Genomic DNA, 22,506 nt, shown 5'->3' on the forward strand with positions numbered 1-22,506 from the left:
TCTGTTTGCTATCCTTTATTGAAGGGTCCCACACCCTCGTGGGACCCCAGCCAAACCAGAATCCAGACAGGGCCCCCAAATATAGCAGGAGGCCCGGAAGGGGAGGGGAATGACTTCCGGTCGGCCACACCTCACCTCCCTGGAAACAGAAGCCCACCACAGACAGACAGACAGACAGACAGTCGGGGCAGGGAAGAGAACTCGCCTCACCCTGGGTCCTCCCCTCCCCCCCCCCCCCCCCCCGTGTCCCCACTTGAAAAGAAAGTCAAACACTGGCTACGCGGCACCCCTACCCCCACCCCACCCCTAGCAGCATTTGTGGGACCCCCCCCCTCTGCAAGGGGCGCCCCGAGGCAGCCCCCACCCTCTCTTCCTTCACTTTGGTTTGCTCCCGGCAACTCCGTGCGCGCTTCCTTCCTGCGGCCTCCGGCCCAGCCTCTGCCACGCCGTCCATCACCTACTCGGACCTTCTCGCCCACCTGTCGCCTCCCTGCCCGGGGCTCCCGGGAAAGCGGCGGCTCCGGCATCTGCTCTGCTCCGGCCCCGGCCGTCGGGGCGCTCACACGGCCGCCCCGCTCTCCTTGAGGTCGGGGGCCGAGCGCTGCCGCCTCATCCGCGGGGGAGTGGTGTACGGGGGGTAGCGGGGCCCCGGGGGCCGCTGCGCGGGGTACGGCTGGGGCTGCTGGGGGTAATAGTTGTGCTTCTTAGGCTGGAAGTGCTGGGGTTCGGGCTGCGCGGAGCCCCCTCCCCGGGAGCGGCCGCCTCCGTCCAGGGAGTTCCTGCGGGGCCGGTGGGACCTCCGGGGACTGGGGGGCCGGCGCGCGGGGGCGGCCGGAGGGGGCGCCACCTCCTCGGGAGCTTGGGGTGCGGGGGCGGCCTCCCCGGCCCCCGGCCAGGACTCCCGGTGCTGCGGGTTGCTCTTGAAAGGGAAGCGCAGCTTGCAGTCGTGAGGGGGCACGAAGCGGGCGGGGGGCCTGCGCAGCCCCCCGCCCCGGCCGCCCGCGCCCTGCAGTCCCTGCAGCCGCAACTGCTCCTGCTTGAGCCAGCGAAGGCGGCCGCGGCGGAACGCGGGGTCCTCCTCCATGAGCCGCGACACCCGCTCCCAGCTGGACAGGGGCGGCGAGGGGGGCCGCGCCGGGGCCGCGCGCTCGCCGGGGGCCTCCTCCTCCACCGCCTCTGACGCCGGCGGCGCCGCCCAGGCGGCCTCCCCGGCCTCTTCGTTCTCATCCTCGTGGTCCTGGGAGGAAGAGAGGGGCAGAGGGTAGAAGGGCGGTGAGCACAGACTTCAGGGGGGCCCCAGAGGAGCGTGGAGACAGGGGGGGCCGGGACAGTGGCTTAAGGGCACAGGCCTGTGTGGGGGTGGGGGACGAGTGACCTAAGACCCTTCCTGGCCTGCCACTTCTGTCCCTGCCTCCGCACCCAGGCCCCTCCTGTGCAAGAGCCCTTCAGTAACGGCACCCACCGCGGGGGCGGCTGTAAGAGTTCAGCGAGTCCACCGCGGGGTGAATAGAGCCATGCCCCGCGCCCGGTGGGCACTGGGTAAGTCCTGCCGATACCTTCTGTGCCCTGGGAATACAAGGTCAGTGATACCTGCCATCATCTAAGGGAGAGAGACAGCTGATCCATCCATGAGAAAAACCGTGGAATGGTACATAGGTTATGCTTCAATAAGAAGTTAAATAGAAGAGCATGTTTAGGGGCGCCTGGATGGCTCAGCTGAACATCTGACTCTTGATTTCCACTCAGGTCATGATCCCAGGGTTGTGGGCTCGAGCCCAGGTTCCGCCGCTGAGCACGGAACCTGCTTAGGCTTCTCTCTTCTCGCCCTGTGCCCCTCCGCCGCTTGCTCGTGCTCTCTCCCTCAAGTTAACTTTTTAAAAGTAGAATATTTATATTGATATACGTCGGGTACATTACATAAAAGCATATGAGATGTATTCAGTGACGTGCTTTATCAAAACACGTATACCGGGATAAAGAGCAGAGCCAGGCAGGGGATGGGGCCAGGGTGAAGGTGGCCACGGCAGGGACCCATCCACCGGGAGGCTATCGGCTATCGCCGAAGTAAACGCCTGAAGGAGGTGAGCGGAAGGCGCTCCAGGCGCAACGGCCTCCAGGCGGTAGGTGCGCAGCAAGGTCAAGGAGCAGCTGCTGGGGCTGGACGTGCAGGGCGGGTGGGGGCGGTAAGCCGCCAATAACCCCCGGCCGGCCGAGGGCTGCCTGCCTGTCCTGCGCCCCCAGAGGGCAAGCAGGAAGAGCACAGCGTGTCTGCGGCCAGTAACCCGGGTGCCCAGCGCGAAGGCTGGCCCACGGAAGACACAGATTAACTCGTTGGGCCAAAGCCAGCAGAAGCGGGCCGGTGATCCCACCGCCACTGGCCACTGGCGGGGCTGCGGTCAGGACCAAATGGGGGAGGGGGGTGTGGGGAGCTGCTGAAACATCCGGGGACTCATTACAAATGCGGAGTCACCAGCAAAGACGGGGGGGGGGGGGGGGGGGGGGCAGCAATCTGCATTTTCCGTTAGCGCCGTGGAATGCGCCAGGAGGGGCAGGAAGGGGGGCCCTCTAGTGGGGGGCTGGCGCTGCTGGGGGAAGGGGTGTTGGGAGGACCCGAACGGCCTCCCCTTCGCACCTGCGCCAGGGGAATGACCCTCTCCATGCGCAGCATGCGGTCCCTCAGGGCCTGCAGCTCCCGGTCTTTGCTGCTGTTCTGCAATTTCACCTCCTGCAGGATCCCCGTCAGCTTGTCGATGTGGGCGCGGAGGTCCTCCACCTCCGCCCCGCGGGCCCCCTCCTCGCCGCCGCCGCCACCGCCGCCGCCTTCCTCCTCGCCCACCGTGTCCCAGACGTCGCGGGCCACGGCCCTCCAGGCGTCCCCGGGGCCCTCGGGCTTGCCGTACGTGCGGCACAGCTCCCGCATCTTCAGGGCGGCCAGGGCCTCGATCTCGGCGCGGCCGTGGCGGAAGTCGGCCAGGGCCACCTCGTAGCAGATCTCCTTCACCGCCTGCATCTTCAGATCGGCCATGGTGGCCCAGCGCGGGTCCTTGCCCTGCAGCCGCCGCCGCTGGGGGATCTGGTACACCCTCCGCGGGGCCCGGCGCTTGCCGCTGCTGGGCAGGCCGCAGCGCCTCACGATGGTCTGCACGGTGGTCGGGGGCAGCTGCTCTCGCAGGGACGAGATGAGCCGCCAGCTCTCCTCGCACGAGCGCTTGTCCGAGTCGTCCCCGCTGTCCGAGTCCGCGTACTGGGGCCACACACACAGAACGGGGAGGGGGCTCAGGACACCCCAGGGCCCGCCGGTCCCCGCGACCCCAGAGACGCCCCGTCTGGACCGCTGACCCTAGCGTCTCCCCGCAAACCCGCGCGCCCGTGGAACAGTGACGGGCAGAGAGCCCCGCGAGCGGAGCTGCGGCGGTGCCGAGTACGGGGGGTCCGCACACGGGGCCGCGCTAAGGGCAGGCCCGCTTAAAGAACAGTCTCAGAGCACAAACAGTACTTGGATGCGTGAAAATCACAAAGGTCGAGTCCAGGAAGCCCTGCTCACGTGGGAGGGATGCTAATTCCCTGCACCCAGCTTGCTCCCCGAGTCACCTTTCGGTCCCATCTCCTCCTAAATGCCACGGCCACGCGCCGACCCCGTGCCCACTCCCCACTCTGGCTCACACAGCATGAACCAAAGGCAGAGTTGTGTTATTGCACCGCCAGTCCGTCTCCTGCCTCCGCACCCCAGTGCACCCCACTGGCCCCCATTGCACACTCTACGCACACATGCCCCCTCCCTCCACCCCCGCGTGCCCCTCTGCATGCACCCTGCATGCCCCTCCACACACCTCACCACCTCCCTGCCCCCGCCCCCCGTGCCCCTCTGTGCGTGCGCCCCCCATGCCTGGCCGGCCCTCACCACCTCTCTGCCCCCCATGCCCTGGCCGGCCCTCACCAGTCGCTGCTGCTCGAGCAGAAGATCGGCCTCCTCCTTCTCTTTCCGGTACTGATTCTCCAGGTCCTGCAGCCTGGGGTTGGGGGGCAGGGGGGGAAGAGCATGAGGCTCCGAAGCCACCGCAGTGGGGTCCCCGACAATGGGAGGAGGGCGGTCCAGACAGCACTCCTCCCCGCACCTCTTCTCCATCTCCAGCTTGATGTCGATGCCCTGCTGCTCCAACAGCTCCTTCTGGGCGAAGTTCCAGTCGACGGGCTCGGAGGGCGGCCCGGGGGGCGGGGGCACCCCTCGCTCCCGCTCCAGCCGCGCCTGCTCCGGGTGATTGAAGCGGAACACGTGGTTCTTGCCCATCACAATCCTATTCCCTGGAGACGGGAGCGGAGAAGGGTGGGCTCGCTCCCCACGGCGGCGAACCCATCCCCGCGCCCACGGGGAGCCGGGCCTTGCCCACAAGCCCAGGAGCCCTGCCACCAGGTCTCCGGCCACCCTGCCAGCCAGAGGGAGCCCAGGAGCATGCGCACTCTTCCCGTTTCCCCAGGGCCATGGGAGAAACCAGGAGCAGGGTCCCTCTTCTTCACTTCCCAGTCCCTTCCTCTTTCCGGGTGCTGCCCCGGCAACCTCTGCCCAGGACCCTCTTGGCCCAGCCTGCCCGGAGCGCTCGCAGCACACGGTCTCCTCTACCTGACTTCAGCACCAGGGGCTCGGTCACCAGCCTCCCGTTGACGTAGGTCTCGGCTCCTTCGCAAGGCTCCAGGGTGACCACCACTGAGCAGAGGGAGAGAGGGAGTGGGGGGCATTAGGCCCTTGGGGGAGGGGGTGATGCTCACAGACTCCCATCTTGCAGTCCCCCCAAAAGACATGCACGCGCCCCCAGGCCCGCCCTCCAGTACCTGTCGGGGGTGCCACGGCCCCTCTGGTGGCAGGCAGCACAGGAAAGGAAGAGCAGAAGGAGGGTTAGAGCCCCAGCTACAATTCCAGAAGCCTCTGTAGAAGCTCCCTAGTGCCCCCCCTCCAACCTCCCCAGCAGTGGCTCAGCAAGACAGTAATTCTCAGAGTGCTTTGTCCTTCGCGTCCGGGCAGGCTGTCACTTCTGCCTTCCCGATGCCCACTCCTTCCTTTCCAACGAACGCCATCCCGCGCCAAGCCTGGACCCCTCCCGCAGGCCCCCAGCCCGCTGCCGTCTGATGTGCTTCGCAAACTGCCGCCTGACTACTCTTCTCGGGCCACAGCCCGCAGAGCACGGTATCCACGTGACAAGACAGAGCCGACTGGACTCCAACATGTGTCAGGGTGCTCCTCGGTCCTCCGTACAAGCCACGGAGCCTGCTGCTCGCTGGGACACCGAGCATGAGGCAGCTTCCTGCCCTCGAGGACTGGCGCCTCGCTGGCACCGAGGGACCCTGGTGTCCCAAAGGCTCTGCAACGCCTTCACTGAGGGATGCTGAGCAGATCGCCTGACTTCTGCGGCTTCTATAAACTGGGATGATCAAGTCCTCCCTTACGGGATGGTTGAGGGACAGAAAAACAAAGTGCTACATGGAGCTGAGTTCTTACACCAACAGTGACAAGGGAAGCAGAGCGAACAGTGACATAAGGCAGAGGGGGCTCCCGACGCCGCGGGAGAAGAAAGCAGGCAGGGAACTCAGCTCCGGGGCAGCGGAGGTAGTGACAGCGGGAAAGAGAAGGATGTGGCAGAGAGGGTGGGGTGGCTGTAATGGGGACCAGTCTCTCCCTACCCTTTCCCACCATGCCCCAACTTCATTCGTTCGTTCGTTCGTTCGTTCCGTGAGTGCTTTGCACCCCCACTATATGCCCGGCGCTATTTTAGGTCTTAGAAATACACTGGAGATAAAAACCCAAATCCCTAGGCGCCTGGTGGTTCAATCAGCTGAGCGTCCAACCGCTGATCTCGGCTCAGGTCATGATCTCGCGGTCTGTGAGACCAAACTCCGCTCAGCCTGCTTGGGATGATTCTCTCTCTCCCTCTCTCTGACCCCCATGAGCATGCGCGGTCTCTCTCAAAATAAGTAAATGAACGTTAGAAAGAACCACCATGTCCCCGCTCTCCCAGAGCTCACTTCCAGCTGGTAAGTCGGACAAGTCAATGAGCAGAGAATCTAAAGCTGGAGAGACGGGCATTGTGGAGGGCAGTGGGGCCGGCCGAGCAGACGACTTTGCTCCAGCCTTCTCCCGGACGCACAGCCGCCCGTACCCAGGCGGAGCTCAGAGCACAGCCCTGGAGCCCGCCAAGCAGTGTCCCAATCCAGCTCCGCCAGCTTCTAGCTGCGTGGTCTTGGGCAAGTCCCCTGACCCCCGAGAGCCTCAGGTCCCTCACTCGTGATCTGCGTGAGACAACGCAACAGCACAAGCTGGATGGTCAGCGATAAACGCTCTTCCACGTCCACGGCTCTGGCTGGGCTGCCCACCGCCCCTCCGCCTGTCTGCTCAAGTCCCAAGTCCGCCACAAGAACAGAGACCGGATCGGACTGAACCTTCACAGACCCCACCCTTTGGGGCACAGGATCATCGGCTGCTTTCACTGCTATGTAACCAACCGCCCCCTGCCTGCCCGTCACCTTCCCAAACGTGCTCTGAGCTCCCAAGGCTGGGCTCGCTCCGCGGGCCTTGTACGGTTTGGTCGTGACCTAGCACGTGGCTTGAGGCGACCACAGAACAGGAACTCGGCCGTAAGTCATCGGGCTGAACTGATTCGACAGCTTGCGGCCCGCCAACGCCGGAAGCACCTGCTGCCACTGAGGACTTGAATGAGACCAGAACCGCTGCATTAACCTGCAGACCCTGAACCAGAGTGCGGCCCGCCAGGCAGGTGTCCAACCTGAGCTGTAAGCCACAGGGCGGCGTCTTTTCTTATTTAAAAAGCGTGCGCGCCCCAACTCCCTGCCCCTCCTTCAGAGCCTGAGGCACAGCGCACCGCTCCAGGCTCCAGGCTCCGCGAGTGCTCGGGTGGACGGCACCCTGCCTCCTACCCTACCCGAGTCCCAGGGCTCGACTTCACTCGGGCCCACGTAAACCCAAACTATTCCTTTTAAAAAAATGACTGGACCAGAGACGGGGTGGTCCTGCCTAGGTGGCGCAGTCGGTTGAGCGTCCGACTTCGGCTCAGGTCATGATTTTGCGGTTCGTGGGTTCGAGCCCCGCGTCGGGCTCTGTGCCAACAGCTCAGAGCCTGGAGCCTGCTTTGGATTCTGTTTCTCTCTCTCTCTCTCTCTCTCTCTCTCTCTCTCTCTCTGCCCCTCCCCTGCTCATGCCCTGTCTCAAAAAATAATATAAAACATTAAAAAAAAATAAAGACCGGACCAGAACAAAACGGCGACCTCAAAACACACCCGGAAACGCACAAGTACCGTTCTGTCGCAATATCAGACGGGCTGCTACCTTCACCCTCAGCTTTTGTGAGTCCTCAAAGCTTTCGCTGCTACGGCTGAATTAGGGCTAAAAGTCTGGAAGTTTTGCAACCAGAGGGGCACGTGGGCCAGCGAACTCCCAGAAACCTCTACCGTCACAGCTGGACAGAAGCAGGACGTGAACTCAGAGACCCCACCGAGACTGACACAGCTTTCCGTAAGAAACAACCAGAGTGCTCTCTGAGGCTACAAGACCAGGGATGAGGGCAAGATGTCATCTTCAGCAGAACCTCACTGCCCCCACCCCCGGCACGCTTCAGCGTCGTGTGTCTGCAGTGGGGACCCCGCCGCTCCCGCCTGCCGCAGCAGACCTTGGTCCCAGGGCGGGTGCACACGGCCGGGCCCCGGACGCTCTCCCAGCGCTTAACCTGAGCTTGAAGCCGCTCCGAGGACGGACACGTCCCCTCTTACACGGCCACAGTCCCAGCGTGGGGACCCGACCCAGGCCACAGAGCTCTCGTCCCTCAGCCGTTACCTTCTCCGTCTGGCTGCGGGATGCTCCGGAACACACAGTGCTGCTCCCGGATGAACTGCCCGGTCAGCTTGATGTCCACGTCCACCTGGCCCACCCTGGGGAGGCAACGGCCAACGTCTTGTGAGCGCGTGCCAGACGTCCGCCACATCCCCTCCGAACACAAGCTCGCCCATCTCAGTGAGCCAAGCGGTCATTCCCGGTTCACGGAGAAGGAGGCCGAGGCTCAGAAAGATAAAGCCACCTGCCCAAGGTCATACAGCCTGCCCGGGGGGACGCTGGGATCGAGACGGGACCTGCCTGATTCCAAAGCCCGGGTCCTACCCACGGGTCACGTGGCAAGGGGGAAGGGAGCCGGAAGTGTGGCGGGCACCCTCAGCACGGGCCTCCCACCCGTCCCCGGGGCTGGTCGCCCGAGGGCTCACTTCCTACCCACGATCATCAGCCGTAATGCTTATGTTGGGGGAGGGGACATCCTCACCCCTCTGACTGCAGGAGGTGACCTCCGAGGCCCCGAGCCCCAGGGCTTGGTCAGAGCCGCCCGCGAACCCCCTGCCGCGTGGGCACTCTCGGCAACACGAAGCCGTGCTTCCCGTCTCCCTTTGCGAGGCAGGGTGCACCAGGGGAGGCCAAGGTAACAAACACCACCAGGGGCTCAGAAGGTGGCAATCGGAGCTTTCCGCCCCCCCTTGTGCCCCAGTAAATCGGGATCTATCCCCACAAACGAGGCCCGTCCCCGTCCCGAAGTGGTGGGTGCAGGGCACGGCCGCTGGGCAACCAGGCTCACACCTTCTCGGGAAGCCTGGAGGGCGACCTGGGCCGTGCAGGTAGCTGTCCTGAGACCTGGGGTGTCTCCAGGAAGGTCACCAGGGAAGGGAGTCATCAGCGTGGCCATCTGTCTGCAGCCACACCCCAAAAGGAGAGGCGGCCCCAGAGACTGCGGGGCGAATGCTACCTGGTGATGCCGTCCTTGATGTGGTACAGCAGACATTCGGACATTAGAGGGTCTTCGTTCAGGTTCACCAGGTGGGGGGTCTGAGGGAGAAGGGGAGCGGTCAGGGGAGCGGGAGGGAGCTTCGGCAACGTCCCCCCGGGTTCCAGCACCGCAGGCCGCTCCCCCACTCGGGGAGCTCCCCCAGCCGCCCGACCCCCAGGTACAGGTCACCGCAGGACACCGCGAGCCACCTCTCCACACACACAAGGGGCCCAGGTGCCCACCCGTGTACCCCTCCCACCTCCCACGGCCCACCCGACCGTCCCCCCCGGCAGAAACCTGGGGAATCACCTGCCCCGCCTCTGCCTTCCCTGCACGCCCCGTCCCCGCCTCATTTCTTCCTTCAAAACGTATCCTGCCCCTTCTGGAGAGCACAAGCGGGCACGGGGTGAGGGGTCGGGCTCCCCATGTGCCTTCCAGCTCGCGTGTCTTAGGAACACGGGCGACTCTTACAACCAAAGAACGGAAAGCGTCAGCTCGATTCAAAAGCGGGTGAAACCAACACAGCCGATTCTCAGACAGACTCCCGCTTCGCTGGGGCCGGGGTCCCTGCGGCAGGTGCCAGCCGGGGCCTCCCTCCCCGAAGTCCATCCCTCCGGCCCGGCTGGCTGCTTCTTACGCTGCTCTGCACGGAAAACCCAGCCCGGTCCTTCCCCAGAAACACTTTTTCTGGGTGGCGTTTCTTTGCCGACACCCCCGCCCTCCCTAGGCTGTAACTGGGCAGCCAGGAGAGTCGGCCTGGGTCCCCCCACACCCCCTCACGGCCCTGCCCCACACCCCCAGGGACGGCTCTCATCTGCTGCCCTCCTTTGGCCCTCCCTGCCCCAGGCCTGCCTTCTGCACAGGTCTCCAGCTTCCTGCCTTCACCACACAACTCGGGCCACTCTGGTGGGCAGCCCACGGCCACCTGACTTTATGCTGGTCCCCTGGCTCTCCTCATCAGTGCCCCAGCCTATTTATCCAAACACCCTTCCAGAAGCAGGTCCCCTGCACCTCTGGCCACCCTCCTGGGCTGCTCCCAGGTCTCCTTGCCTGGAACAGCCTTGCTGCCGACCCCACCCCTACCTGTCAAAGTTATTCACTTCCTGCCCCTCAAGATCGGTCTCAAATGCCACTTCCTCCACGAAGCTTCCTTAAGCCTTCTGCCCCAACACAAGATGCTCTGCCCGAGTTCTACAAGGATCTACTGCGAGCTTTCTATGTGCAAGACCCTGGCAGAGTGCTGGGGACTCAGGGACAAGTCCCCACCAGCCGCTGCTGTCATTAGTAGGGCCATCAGAGTCACTGGCAAGAAAACACCACAAGTGAGAAACAGATGTCCTACAGTGGTCTCTGACCTTTCCACACCCTCCCTCAGGTCACTCATTCATTGGCCCCTCTGTCCCCAGGGAGCTGAGTGCCACCACCTCAGGGAGGGGCTCGCAAGAAGGACCAAGGAAGAACTACAAGGATAGCATGACAGCTCGTCCCTGAGCACGAGGAGGACGTGGACGGTGGAAGGAAGAGAGTTCCAGGTGAAAGGAGGGGTCAGGACGAAAGCCCTGAGTCAAGAAAGTGCAGGGTGGGGGGAACCGGCCATGGTTCTCCGGGAGCCCCCTGAACAGAGCGCCCCTGCGATGTCCACGGTGGGTACGTGTGTCCACGTGTGTGCCCCAACCTGGGCACCCAACCATCACAGCTGCAACCCTCCTCTGGTCCCCAGGGATGCTCTCGCCCTCCCTCGATGCAGCCTCAGCCCTGCCCCAGGAATGGCAAACGCCAATGGGCTCTGGAAGCAGAAAGCGATCCATCCCTCGGGAGAGCGGACACGATTTAGGGCAGTGCTTTTCAATCTTTGTTCAGCCCTGGAACCCTTTGTTCAAACGAAACCGTACCTGAAAGCCTAACACGTCCAGCAGATAAGCAGGAGACGCTGGGGCCGAGGCTGGGGAGGAGGGCCCAGAGTCTGGTCCTGCCCACCCCCTCGGCCCCCGTGACGGAAGCTCCCAGCCAGGTTTGAAAATCACTGATGGCAGAGGTCCCTGGGCCTGACGATGGGAGCCCAGGAAAAGGGGGCCTTCCCTCCGGCTCTAAGCCCTCTCGGAGACAAACAGGCTTCTCCCGCAGGACCCGATCCGCACGGGGGCACTCCCAGGTTGGAGCCGCCCCCACCAAACCCGTTTTCCCCAGATCCAGCCACCCCTCCTTCTGAAACACGCACGCCCGTTCACGTGAGGACTCTCCACGCAAAGCAAGTGCAACAGAAATGTACCCTGAGACACCTTTGTCTCCAGTGAGACCAGCAAAGACCAAAAGCTGAAAAGGGTGAGGGGACTCGGCTCTCTTGCACTGCCCTGGGGAGTACAAAGTGACCCGGCTATAATCTTCGGAAGGCACTCCGGAGAAATACGTGGAAATCCTACACAGCTACCGTCTGACTCCAAATCTGCACTCCAAGAACTTGTTCTGGAAACGATAAACCTTTCCCGTAAGGCCACACACCGAAACACCGCTTGTGGTGTCAAAGAACAGGAAACAGCTTCAACGCCCATCAGCAGGAAGCCGATTAAATCAATGATTCCGCATCCACGCGAACATTCTGGCACCATGAAAACGAACAGAGCGCGCACACGCTATGACACGAGAAGCATCAGGCGTGGAACCGCGGCTGTTCCGGAGACAGGCTGTGTGTGTGCACAGCGCATAACTGTGCCACACACCTGTACGTGCACGGACCACCTCTGGATGACACGGGAGGAACGGAGGACGGGGCGGGCCTTGCGTGCGTGGTCCCCTTACGAGGACTGAAAACAAGACCCCGTCCGCTGGTCCCTGGACCTTAGTAGAAGGCATCTCCACGCAGCCGGAAGCCCTCTAAGAAAGAAACGTGCACCCCTCTATCTCTCTAACGCTGCACCCGCAGTGGAAGCGTCCCAGGCCCCCAGCACCCCCGTGTGGCTGTAGACCACACAGAGAGCCACCTGTGGTCCTGTGTCCCAGAGAGAGGCTACAGAGGGACCCCTGAGTGCCCAGCCCCGGACAGGCCCCAGCACCCCCGCCACGGCTCTCTCACTCCCCGGCTGTGCCCCAGGCCGGGCAAACCCCTCCCCTCTTGTTGCGCCTCTGCCTCCTTCCAGACTCCGTCTCCCGGACGGCCGTGACCTCATCGATCGGGAGGAGCCTCCTTCCAATAACCCAGAACCGCTTCCAGGCGGCTCTGAGCACGGCACACCTGACCGGGGCCTGAGCCTCCAAACTTCAGACCGCGGCCCAGACAGACGAGGCTGACTCCCCGGAAGGAACGAAGTTCCCGTTCGCTCGAACGGGCCTCCACGACGCCCTTCACCGTGCACTCCGGCACAGGCGTCCTGGCGGCCTCCAGCCTGCACCCGCCCTGACTGGCGGGCCCTGGGCCATGCTGGCCGGAGACGACTGAAGGCCTCTCCTCCCTCCCTCCTCTCGAGCACCCGCCACACGGCAGGCGTGCAACAGACACCAGCTGTGCCGCTCGGCCTGATGCTAGCCTGGCCCCTCGGCCACCCCCAACCTGCGCGTCCGCCTGCCAGACCGCCTTCCCCGGGACACCGCCTCCACGCGTCTCCCGCTACACCGATGCGTCCTTAAGCCTCCTGCCACGTTCGCAACCCCAGTCCTACGGTTCGCTGCCTGTTCCTGGCTCTTCCCCACAGGCTCGTCTTCCAGCGACCCTCTGGCGGTGCGTCTCTCAGTGCCTCTCTAAGCAGTAACACACGCACGGGGCACAAAATTCGGCCGTGCAGAAGATTACGTAGCGAGTACATCGCGACCCCAACCAGCCTCCAACCTCCCACCTCCTCCCCTGTTCCCGGGGTAACTACTGAGAACAATTTGCGAATCCAGAAACAAGCTCTGCGTGAACTCACGTACCAGTGCGGGTTTACGTTTGTTAACACGCAGGTTCCAAACGGCCCTTGAAAACACCCCGGAGGGGCAGGGACCCTGGTATCCTCTAGGGACCCTGGAACCCCGGCCACAGGCACCTAACAAGGCACCTCACCCCAGGCTGTCACACAGAGGCCTGACAACACACAGGAGGTGGCGGGCGTGGGGACAGAGACAACGCAGGGACACGCTCAGGGATCCGAGTTGGGGCTCGCCTCGTACCTCCCAAACCCCATGAGCTTCCACGGCCAGCAGAGCCTCCTCCGCAGACCCCTCGCTCACCTTCTTGGGAGAGAAGACGCCCACAGTTCCGCCGTCCTCCCGGACGGCCACCCCCATCTCGGCCAGCAATGCTTCTCTGGAGGCAAAGAGACATGTGACCGTGACCGTGCACCCCTTCCCTGCAGGGCCTGACCTTCCCTCCCACCCCCAGCCCCCCGGGGCCCCGGCTGCCAGCCCACCACTCGCACCTCTCCATCCTCAGAGCTTCTGTCTTACGTAGCTTCTCCTCCCAGGTCTCGTTCAGCTCAGCTATGATCTTCTCTGTCTCCTGGGGGCACGGGACAGGCACGGGTTGGAGAGGTCTGGGACGAGGACCCACCACAGGCCCACACTACTCCTGGGACTCCCTCTTCCTCAACTCTGGCTTTGGAGAACCAGACCCCCAGTGGCTGCTGCCCCTACCCCCCCCACCCCCCCACCCCCGCCAACCTGGCCAGCTCCAGTTTCCCACCTGGAGCCTCTCCATGGCCTCCTCGGGCCCAATCTGGGGCTCAGCACTGGGGGAGAATGACGGTTCCAGTTCCCCATTGTGTGCCGGGGGGTGTGAGGCTGACGCTGGGGCAGGGGGGGACGATACAGCCGGCAGAGCACCCCCGGAACTCCCCTCATCCACCTTTAGACCTGGGAAGGAGACAGAGATCAAAGGAGGCTAAGAAAAGACAGATCAGAGACTCAGAGAAGGCCTCGCAGAGGACCAGCCCATAAGGATCGCACAGGTCATCTGGTCAACCTTTGCCAAGCAGGGAGCTCTCCTACAGCAGCCATGACAAATGGGTACTCAGTCCCTACTTGTGGCCCTCCAGGGGCACTACTGAACAAGGCAGCCAATTCCTCCCACCATTGGGTGAGCTGCACCGTCAGAAGGTCAGCGTGGCTGCGACCCGCCTCACGTCACATGCGCCCTGGTGTCTAGGTCTGCCTTCCGGGAGAAGAGAGCCTGTGCAGCTCTCGCTTCTGCAACGCGACCATTCAGACGTGGGAAAGAAACACCATGTCTACCGGACTCTCGTCTTCCCAAGAACGGACACCCCGCTCTCCTCACTGTGCCCCCAGCCCCTGGCCATCTGCAGCAAGAGAGCCCCCGGGACTGGACGTGGAGCACAGATCACACAGCCTCCAACGAGGACACATCGGGTAACAGTATGGCTGAGCGTTACGCCGTAGAACCTGGGCCGCGGCTCACGGCCAGCCAAGCCCCACGTTCTGTAAGGTTGATCAGGGCCGGTGCCCCCATGGCCCATCCTAACCGCTTTACCGCTTGAACCACAGACGCAGGCCTGGCCCTTTGCTCCTGCTCCCTCGCTTTAGCGGTCCCAGTGGCCTCTCCAGGGCCCCGCACATCCTGACGCCCCTGGGGAATCAGTCCCTCCCTGAAACGCCTGAAGGCACGCGACGTCCCCCTTCACATCTATATCCGTGCCACTGCGCGCGCAGAGAGCTTCGTGGCCGGTGGCCCCCCCTCTGGCCTCGGGCCTGGGCGAAGGCCACCAAGAGATGTAGCGGGCCAAGGGGCGACCGTGAGCCGCCCTCCTCTGGAGCCCTACCTCCCAGGGCGGAGGCGGACAGCCCCTGAGCCAGGAGCAGCTCCCGCAGCCGGGCCACCTCCTCCTGCAGCTCACGGATCAGCCGGGCGTTGGGGTCCTCATTGATGACGGCGTTGCAGCGGATCTGCTTGGTGCGGTCAGCGTACCTGCGGGGAGGGGAGCGGGGAGGGCTGGGTGCAGCCCAGACGGGGGCGCCCCCCAGCCTGCTTCCCTCCCTCTCCCTGACCGTTAAATCCTGGTCAGCCTGTCTGGCGGGCAGGGTCCTAACCACCGGCCTGAGCTCCCTCGGAGCCCCACCTGAGGGTGCTGAGGGTCTCCTCGTAATTGATGTCTGCAGGGCTCAGGGCTGCGATCATGGCCGTGCGGGAGTTCCCACCTGCAAAGGGACAGGGCAGAGCCGTCGTTGGCCTAGGCCCTAAGAGAAGTCAGACCGGGTCTCGGGGTCAGGGCGGCCTCAGTGCCCTCAGGGGTCTGGCGGGGTCACTGTCCCAGGCAGGGTGAAGCTACGAGTTGTACACTAGCTGCGGTGGCGGTCAGAGGCGGGGAGACACCAGCCATCTCAGCGACCGTCAGAGACGGGTGGGAGGAGGATCGAGCCAGCGGCCAGCCCGCAGTCAGGGAGGGGTCTCGGGGAGCCCCGCGGTGAGGCCCCCCCGGCTTGTGGGTCCTCAGCATCAGGAAACCTACCGAGGATGCTCCCGGGCAGGAGGGACGGTCAGGGGACAACGGGGTGGGGGGGGGATGTGAGATTCTAGGGGTGGCAAGGGGACTCGTCAGACGTGTCAAAGGGGTCGATGGGAGGGGCAGAGTCAGCGGAGAGAGAGAGGCGGCCTCACCCAAGTTCTCCTTGAGCAGCCAGGTGAGCACAGAGTCCCTGTAAGGGATAAAATCCGACTTCCGCTTCTTGGACTGCTGGAGGACGGAGGGGGAGGGGTCAGGATGGGCACCCCTGTCCCGTGTCCCAGACCCGCTTCTCTCCCAGCCCCAGCTCTTACCAGATCCGCCAGGGCCGAGATCACCTTCCCCAGCGTGGTCAGGGACTTATTGATGTTGGCCCCTTCCTGGAAAGGGACGAGGAGCGTGGGAATGAGGCCCTCGTCCCCGACACCATCCACATCCCCCCGCCCCTCCCCTGCCAGAGACCCCCACCCGCAGCCCCCAGCACTGACCCTAAGCTTCCCTCCGAAGCCCCCTCACCTTCAGGCGCATGCCCCGGGCCCCCGAGGAGTCGGCCCGCTCGCTGCCGGCAAGGTCCACCAAACTGATCTTACTGACCTGGGGTCAGAGAGAGGGCCGGAGGTAAGGGGGCCAGGGGGCCGAGGGGGCTAGGGGTGGGCAGATCTGGGTGCCGCCCAGCGAGGGAACGGGGAGGGGGGCAGCGAGGGAGGCAGGAAGGCCACCTTCTCGGAGTCTAGCCCGGTGAGCTGGTCGTGGCAGCGCTGCGTGAAGACGATGGTGAAGACAGCGTGCGAGCGGCTGCTGGTCTCGTTCATGTTGGTGGCGGCCACGGTCCTGGGTGGGGAAGGGAGCGGTCACCGCATCGGCCTCTCGCCTGCCCGACGCTGGCTCCCCCTCCCCGCGCTCGTCAGCCCGCCTCACCGAGCCTTATTTCCACAGTCCATGAGGTCGGCGATGTCCGCGTAGGAGGTCACGGCCAACTTAGACAGGTCCTGCACGTAGGGGCCCAGGATGGGGTGCTCCCGGACCCGCAGAGCGCCCCGACTCTTGGGGTTCAGGAGGTCTCGTACCCGCTCACAGTAGATCTCCATGTAGCTTACCTGAGCGACAGAAACACACAGGAGGTGAGAAAGGTAGCGAAAATACCGACGACAAGACTCACCCTTCGCTCCCCTGGACGTGACACGGGCGACTGCAGCTGGAGGACCCCGAGCGTTCGTGATGCCCAGACTCGGCGCTAAGCGCTCCGCACACGCGGGCTCACCGATCCAGCAGCCCTCGGAGGGGCCGGCCGGTCTTTATCACCGCAGGAGCGAACACACTCAGGGGCCGGGACACGAAATCGCTTGCCCGAAGCCACTGCTAACGGCGGGGAGAGCCGAGAGTGGACCCTAGGCGGCCTGACTCCGGAGACGGCCCTTGATCTTATCCCAGCCCAGGGCCGCCGTGCCCTCCCCGTGCCCCACCGAGACCCAGGCTTACCTCCACAGAATAGGACAGCTGAGCACTCTGGTTCTTATTAACACGAGAGAAGAGGTCCTCGCAGAGCTGGAAGCGGACACAGAGAAGCTGCTGTTCACGGCGCACCCCCCCCTCCCCCAGGCCCTGTCCCAAGCAGCTCTAACCCTCACCATAGCCCTGAGGGAGGGGGTGTTCCCATTTCACAGACAGGAAGACCACCTCAGAGAGCTTCATGCTTGCCCGGGGTCACAAAGTAGTATTCAGGGAGCCAGGAAGCCATCGCAGGTGTCCTAACACCACACCCCTGAACAAGGCCCCCGTGCTGCACAGTCAGGAAGGATTACGGTCCGTTTCCAGTTACCCACAACCGGCTGTCTCTACGGTCAACCCTTTGCCTACAGTCCACACGTCTGCAGGGCAACTGTGCTTGTAAATGACGGCGAGACGAGATGAATTTGCAGCACGTGGTGGAACCGGGGTTCAAACCCAGGCTTCTCTGACACCAAAGCTCGGCTCTTGTCACTAAGCTTTCTTGCTTCTAGGGGGGGCAAAGACCCCTCCCCAAAGGGCCCCAAAGTCCACGTAGCAGCCAACCGCTATCCCTGTCACGTTCCCTAACAGCCTCAGAGAGCCAGGTCTCTGCTCCCTAATCCTCAGGCCCCTGTCCTTCCTCCCCGCCCGGGGCAGCTGGAGACGCTCCCGGCCTGGCTGCCCTCCCGCCCCGTGCGCACCTGGGGCACGATGCCCTACGTCCCCTCTGCCCCGCCGGGTCCCGTGCACACCTGGGGCACGATGCCCTGCTGGCCCGGCTCCTGCCGCCCCATCATGGTGTAGGACTTGCCGGCCCCGGTCTGCCCATAGGCAAAGATGCACACGTTGTAGCCCTCGAAGGCGTGAAGCAGCATCTCCTCGCCGATGTCCCGATACACCTGTTGCTGAGACGCAAACTGGGGGTCCTCAGCCTAGGTGGAGCAGGGGCGGGAAAGACAGCAGGAGCTCTAAATGATTTTGTCTGTAGCGTCCGGGCCCCAAGAGTCTTGCTCCTATCTGATGACGGCCCACAGGCCCTATGTGCCCCCGGCAAACCCCATCCGTGGGCCTAATCACCTGTGACGGGATCCCATGCAGGCTCCTACCTGACCCAGTTATCCCGAGAGACTCTCCCTCCCCCATCCGGGTCCCGGTCACAGCCTACGGGTCCTACCCGTCCCCACCCGGGATCCTGGTTCTCCCAACCCGGTCCCGACCCATGTCGTGGAGGCCCTATTTCCCAGCAGCGCCCCCTCCCCAGGACCTAAACCCCCTTCCCTCTTTGCTGAGCTCTTCCCCCACCCTGACAGCCTCACCGAAGTGTGTGACCAGTAGGAGTAGTCAAAAGTGAAGCTTTTGGGGGCATCCTTGCCCTGTTTGGGATTGATGATGGCTGAAGCGGCAGAAGGAAAGAGCGGAAGGCCAAGGTCAGGGACTCCCAACTTCTGCCCACTCCCCACCTCTGCCCTGCTTCATCTCTCCCCTTTAATACTCCCCACCCCCTCCAGCCACCAAGGCTAATTTTGGCTTCCCAGGACCCGCCCCCCACCGGCAGGCTCCCGATTGGGCAATGGAGGGCTCCAGGCCAACATTCCCCCTCCCAGGGACTGGGAGCATGGAAAGGCCAGCCTGCCCCCGCCCTTTCGCCTAGCACCTGCTCCCCTGGTTCGGCCCAGCAGGACAGGCCAGCGTGGTGGGCCCGCCTGCCCTGCCTGTGCCCAGCCAGGCCCCGGGGGACGCACTCACAGGTGGTGTTGCCCTGCATGCTGACCACACACTTGGCATCCTGGCTGGTCTCACGGGCGTTGAAGGGCCGGACCCTCACTGCCACTTTCACCGAGGCGCCAGCCATGGCTGCAGATACTCTCACCCTCCTCAGCTGGAGGACAGAGAAGGAAAAGGTGGTCAGAGCCGCTGGGGGGGGGGACCCAGACCTCTGTGACCCGTCTTCTCCTAGGAACCAGTCTCTCCAGCCACTTCCCCAGCTCCCCAGCACCCCCGGGGACCTAGTTCCTAGTCTCTGGCCCTCCTCCCCAATGTCACTCTCCTCAGGGACTCCCGAAGGTGTTCCTGCCTCTCTCCCCGGCCATATCCCAGCTCGCAGGGACCTGGGCCATCATCCAAGAGTTACCTGGTGTCCCGGCCCCAGACCAGGGGGGCTGTATCAGCTCTGGCTCCCACCGGCCCTCGTAGGGGAAGCCCCATCCTACACTTGGGGCCTGGCCACACCAGCTGGGGCTGTGGGGGAAACCCTGGTTGTGGGGGAAGAGTGGTTAGGAGCTATGTCTGTGGCTCCAGCGGTGTGTCAGGGGCTCCACGGCCGGAGGTCAGGGGCAGGGGGTCACGTTAGGAAAGGTAAGGACGATGTCCCGCCGCAGTGGCTGAATGCAATGTGAATCCAAGGGCAGGGACCGTGATATTTTTATTCCTCATCAGTCACAAGTGTACTGAACGTCCAGACAGAGGAGAGAGAGAGAGAGAGAGGGGCTGGACAGAGGGTGGTTCCGAGAGAGGGACACATAGGCAGAGACACTGAAGGCGGCAGGAAGAGGGGCAGAGAAATGGCACAAAGTCACAGACACCAAGAAAAGGGGAGATAGGAGAGAGGAGACCAGATCCAGCTCATGCTACGAAAGAAATAATGGAAGGGGCCACAGAAGAAACACAGAAATGTGAGACAGGGAGGGGAGGTCTGGGGCAAAAGCACAAAGTGGGAGCCCAGAAGAGACAAGAAGGAAAACCCCAAATATAAAAGCTGCCCTAAAATTCCCCCACAGGGTCAGCCAAGAAGTAGAAACCAGCTCCCACCTAGAGCCCACAAGCTCCACATAGGCAGGAATTGCCACTGGGCAAAGTCCAAGGGCTGGAGGTAGAGCCCGGGACTGGGATCCACAGGCCCGGCCAGGGGGCCCCAAACCCCTCACCCAGCCCCCCAGCACTTCCTCCTCAGGATCCAGGACAATGGGCAGGGGAGGGTGGGGTCATCCTGTATCCATCACACCAACCCCCCGGGGGCTCTTCTGTTGGGGGACCCCGGTGAAATACCTGCGTGTTTATTGGGGGAGGAAGAAGGGCTGGGGTCTCCCCCAAGAGGAAACAGGTATGTCCGGGCCCCAGGCTGGGGCTAGCGCTATGGCGTCCACCGCCCTGGGGAAGGTGCCAGGCTGGAGCCCAGGAATGTGGGTGACCTAGTGCTCACACCCTGGGAGGAGAGGCTGAGCAGCCCACGCCCACGGACAGGAGGGTGGAGGGTTGTGAAGCCGGGCCGGGATGCCGTGGCCCCGAACCCCTGTCCTGCTGGGCCTCACCTCCCGCAGCCCTTCCTGGGCAGGGCATGGGAAAGGGGGAGAGGGCCGGTCTGCCCCAGGACAGGAAGGGAGTAGCTCAAATCACAGAGGCTGTCTCAGGAAGCGCAACCCTGACCCCCTAGACCCTGCGCCGGGCAGGGAAGGGGCGACGACAGGGAACCGCCACGGCCGCGCCGTCGCGGCGGATGGGGCAAGGCTGCGGGTGGGCGCGGGCTCGGGGCCCCGCCGGGGCACCTGCGCCTCGCCCCGCCCGGCCATCCCCTCGCAGGGCCCCGTCCCGGCCTGTCGGCGCGGCCACGCGGACCCGGCGCTCCCGGCCCGCCGCCCGACGGCCGCCCCGGGCCTGGCACCTCTCTGCGCCTCCGCGGGACAAACAGCACATGACCGCGGCTCTCGCGGCCGGCCGGGGACCCCGGCTCCCCGCCCCCAGGCCGGCACATTCCACGGCGGGCGTCCCCTCCCTCCCTGCCCGCCCCCCCCTCCCCCCGGCTCTCACCTCGTCGCCGCGGGGCTCCCGGAGCGGCTCGGCGGGGAGCACGGGGGCGACCTTCCCGGGACGCGGGAGGCGGCGGCGGGCAGGTCCGGAGCGGGCTCCGGGCGGCCCCCGCCCCTCGCCGGGGGCCCGGGCGGCGGGCGGCGGACTCGCGCCCCGGGGGCGGCGGCAGCAGGAGCGGCAGCGGCGGCGCCAGCGGCCGGCGCCCGCCCGGGCAGCGCGAGCTGGGGCGGGAGCGAGGGGCGGGGGACCGGCGGGCGCGCGCACGCGAGCGGGCGCGCGCGCCGTCCCGACACCGGCCCGGGAGCGCCCTGGACCGCGGTTAAAGGGGCGATGCCCTCCGGACTGTGGGGCCCACCGGGCGCGGACAGGGAACCGAGTTGCGGACGCAGAAAGGCACGCAGGACACCGGCCCTCGGGAGGGTTACGGCGCCGGAGGAGCCGGGCCGGGGACACGAGGGGGGGGTGGGGGCGGGCCCTGGAGGGGACCCAGGCCCCGGACCCGCGCACGTCGCCGCCGTCGGAGGCGCGCCCAGGGGGCGGGGCCGTCCGTCGCGCCCCGCCCAGGGGTGGTCCCCGCCCAGGCTCCGCCCCCGGCCGCGCGCGGCGCGCAGGCTCCGCCCCTGACTCCAGTCAGCGACACCCTCTCTCTCTGCCGCGCGCCCTCCCCGGCGTTCTAGAAAGCCGCCGCGCCGCCGCCACCTCAGGTGCCGGGACCGAGCGCGGGGGCGGCGCTGTCCTGTCCCTGCCCGGCCGGCCGCCGCCTCAGTCTGGGTGCCGTCTCGGGCCCGGCCCCCCGCCGCCAGGGCTCGGACTGCCCCCCCCCAGGCCGGGCCTCCGCCTCACGCGGTGATGCCCTCGGGCCGGCGGCGCCTCCCCCGCTCCCCGAACCCGCGCTACCCCTCGGCCCACCTGCCAGGGTTCCCCCCTCCCCCAACGGGCCCGCCCCCTTCCGCCCTCTGAGGCCTCGGTGGCCCCCTGCGACCCGGCCCACCGGCCAGGGGACCCCGCCCCGGGGCCAGACCCGCCCCCTTACCCCCACCCCCCACCCCCGGGCTCCCCCCCGGTCCGCTGTTGAGTACCGTGTGGCTTCCTTGAGCTGCACCCCGCCCGGGAGAGCGACGGCCCCGCTTAGACGCCCCTGAGCGCGCCCCTCCCCGCGTTGGCCCCGGACGCCCCGTTCGGACCCCTGCCGGCTCTCCTGCCTCATCACGCAGCCTTGCTCGCTCTGTCTGCGCGGCCCGAGCGGCCGGCCGGCAGGTCATCGCCGGCTGCCCCTGATCCTCGGCTCGCCCTCCTTCCCCGTGGGCACCCCCCCCCCCCCCAGCTGCGCCAAGCGACCGCTCCGTCCCCACGTGGCGTCCATGAACGCCCTCGTACCCGATTTCCCTGCCTGCCCCCGCCCAGACCCCCAGACGCCTGTGCCCCGTCCGTGGTCTCCCCCTGCCCGCCCTCGTTCCACGTTGCCGTGTGTCCGTCCCACTTAGTGCGCACAGAAGGAATCTCCCCGGTCTTCGGCCGCGCCCGCCTTCCCCGCGCTCACCGCCTTTAGCCCGTACGCGCGTGCGTTCGCCTCCTAGAAACGTCCGGCCCTTAGGAAAAACCCCCGAAGCGCGCTCTCTCTCTCCGTTTCCCGGACCCACGCGGCCCCTTTGCCGTCTCTGCATCTTCGGCTGGTCTCGTCCCTGTTGCACGAGTGAGTGATTCATCCTCCTGTATCCTCCCAGCGCCAATGAGGAGACTCGGTCCAGCCGCCCAGCCCAGGCCAGTGGTGCAGGGAGAGGACGGTGCAGACGACCTCATCCCCTTCGCCAAGTGAGTCCTCCCCACCCGGGGGGGATGGGGTGGAGACGCCTGGCTTCTTCCCGGAGAGTCGATCGCAAAGGAGGAATGGGAGGCTCAATGGCCGGTCTCGGGGGATCAAGGATTTGTGAACTTGTTCAACAAACGGTTTTTTGTTTTTGTTTTTTTGATTTTTAAAT

The 22,506-nt window shown here is 65.0% G+C and overlaps 2 protein-coding genes across 8 annotated transcripts in view; one reads left to right on the forward strand and one right to left on the reverse strand.

Annotated features, from left to right (window-relative positions):
* On the reverse strand, positions 1–20,641 carry KIF1C (kinesin family member 1C). 3 transcript variants are annotated; one of them, XM_078437891.2, is made up of 23 exons: positions 20,528–20,641; positions 18,855–18,975; positions 18,470–18,602; positions 18,040–18,116; positions 17,476–17,655; positions 16,715–16,780; positions 16,154–16,332; positions 15,955–16,066; positions 15,752–15,829; positions 15,550–15,615; positions 15,391–15,463; positions 14,852–14,930; positions 14,555–14,700; positions 13,462–13,631; positions 13,199–13,278; positions 13,011–13,086; positions 8,790–8,869; positions 7,838–7,932; positions 4,619–4,702; positions 4,116–4,302; positions 3,938–4,010; positions 2,633–3,244; positions 1–1,237 (listed from the first exon to the last, which is right to left on the reverse strand). In XM_078437891.2, the coding sequence occupies exons 3-23, from the start codon at positions 18,573–18,575 to the stop codon at positions 560–562; spliced, it is 3,297 nt and encodes a 1,098-aa protein (XP_078294017.1). In that variant the 5' UTR covers positions 18,576–18,602; positions 18,855–18,975; positions 20,528–20,641; the 3' UTR covers positions 1–559. The 3 variants fall into 3 exon arrangements, with proteins under 3 accessions (XP_078294017.1, XP_078294015.1, XP_078294016.1); XM_078437889.2 differs by having other exon boundaries at positions 15,391–15,466; XM_078437890.2 differs by lacking the exon at positions 18,855–18,975 and having other exon boundaries at positions 15,391–15,466; positions 20,528–20,634.
* The window catches only part of INCA1 (inhibitor of CDK, cyclin A1 interacting protein 1), an 8,178-nt gene continuing 6,295 nt past the window's right edge, over positions 20,624–22,506 (forward strand). For 3 of the 5 annotated variants that reach the window (XM_060647601.3, XM_078437893.2, XM_060647602.3), the window contains exons 1-2: positions 20,624–21,231; positions 22,252–22,339. In XM_060647601.3, the coding sequence (XP_060503584.3) occupies positions 22,257–22,339 (83 nt within the window). In that variant the 5' untranslated portion in view covers positions 20,624–21,231; positions 22,252–22,256. Of the gene's footprint in view, positions 21,232–21,598; positions 22,340–22,506 lie in introns of those variants that run through there. The other 2 variants (XM_078437894.2, XM_078437892.2) reach the window with 2 other exon arrangements.

This window comes from Panthera onca, chromosome E1, assembly GCF_046562875.1.
Source record: "Panthera onca isolate mPanOnc1 chromosome E1, mPanOnc1 haplotype 2, whole genome shotgun sequence".
NCBI classification, from domain to species: Eukaryota; Metazoa; Chordata; class Mammalia; order Carnivora; family Felidae; genus Panthera; species Panthera onca.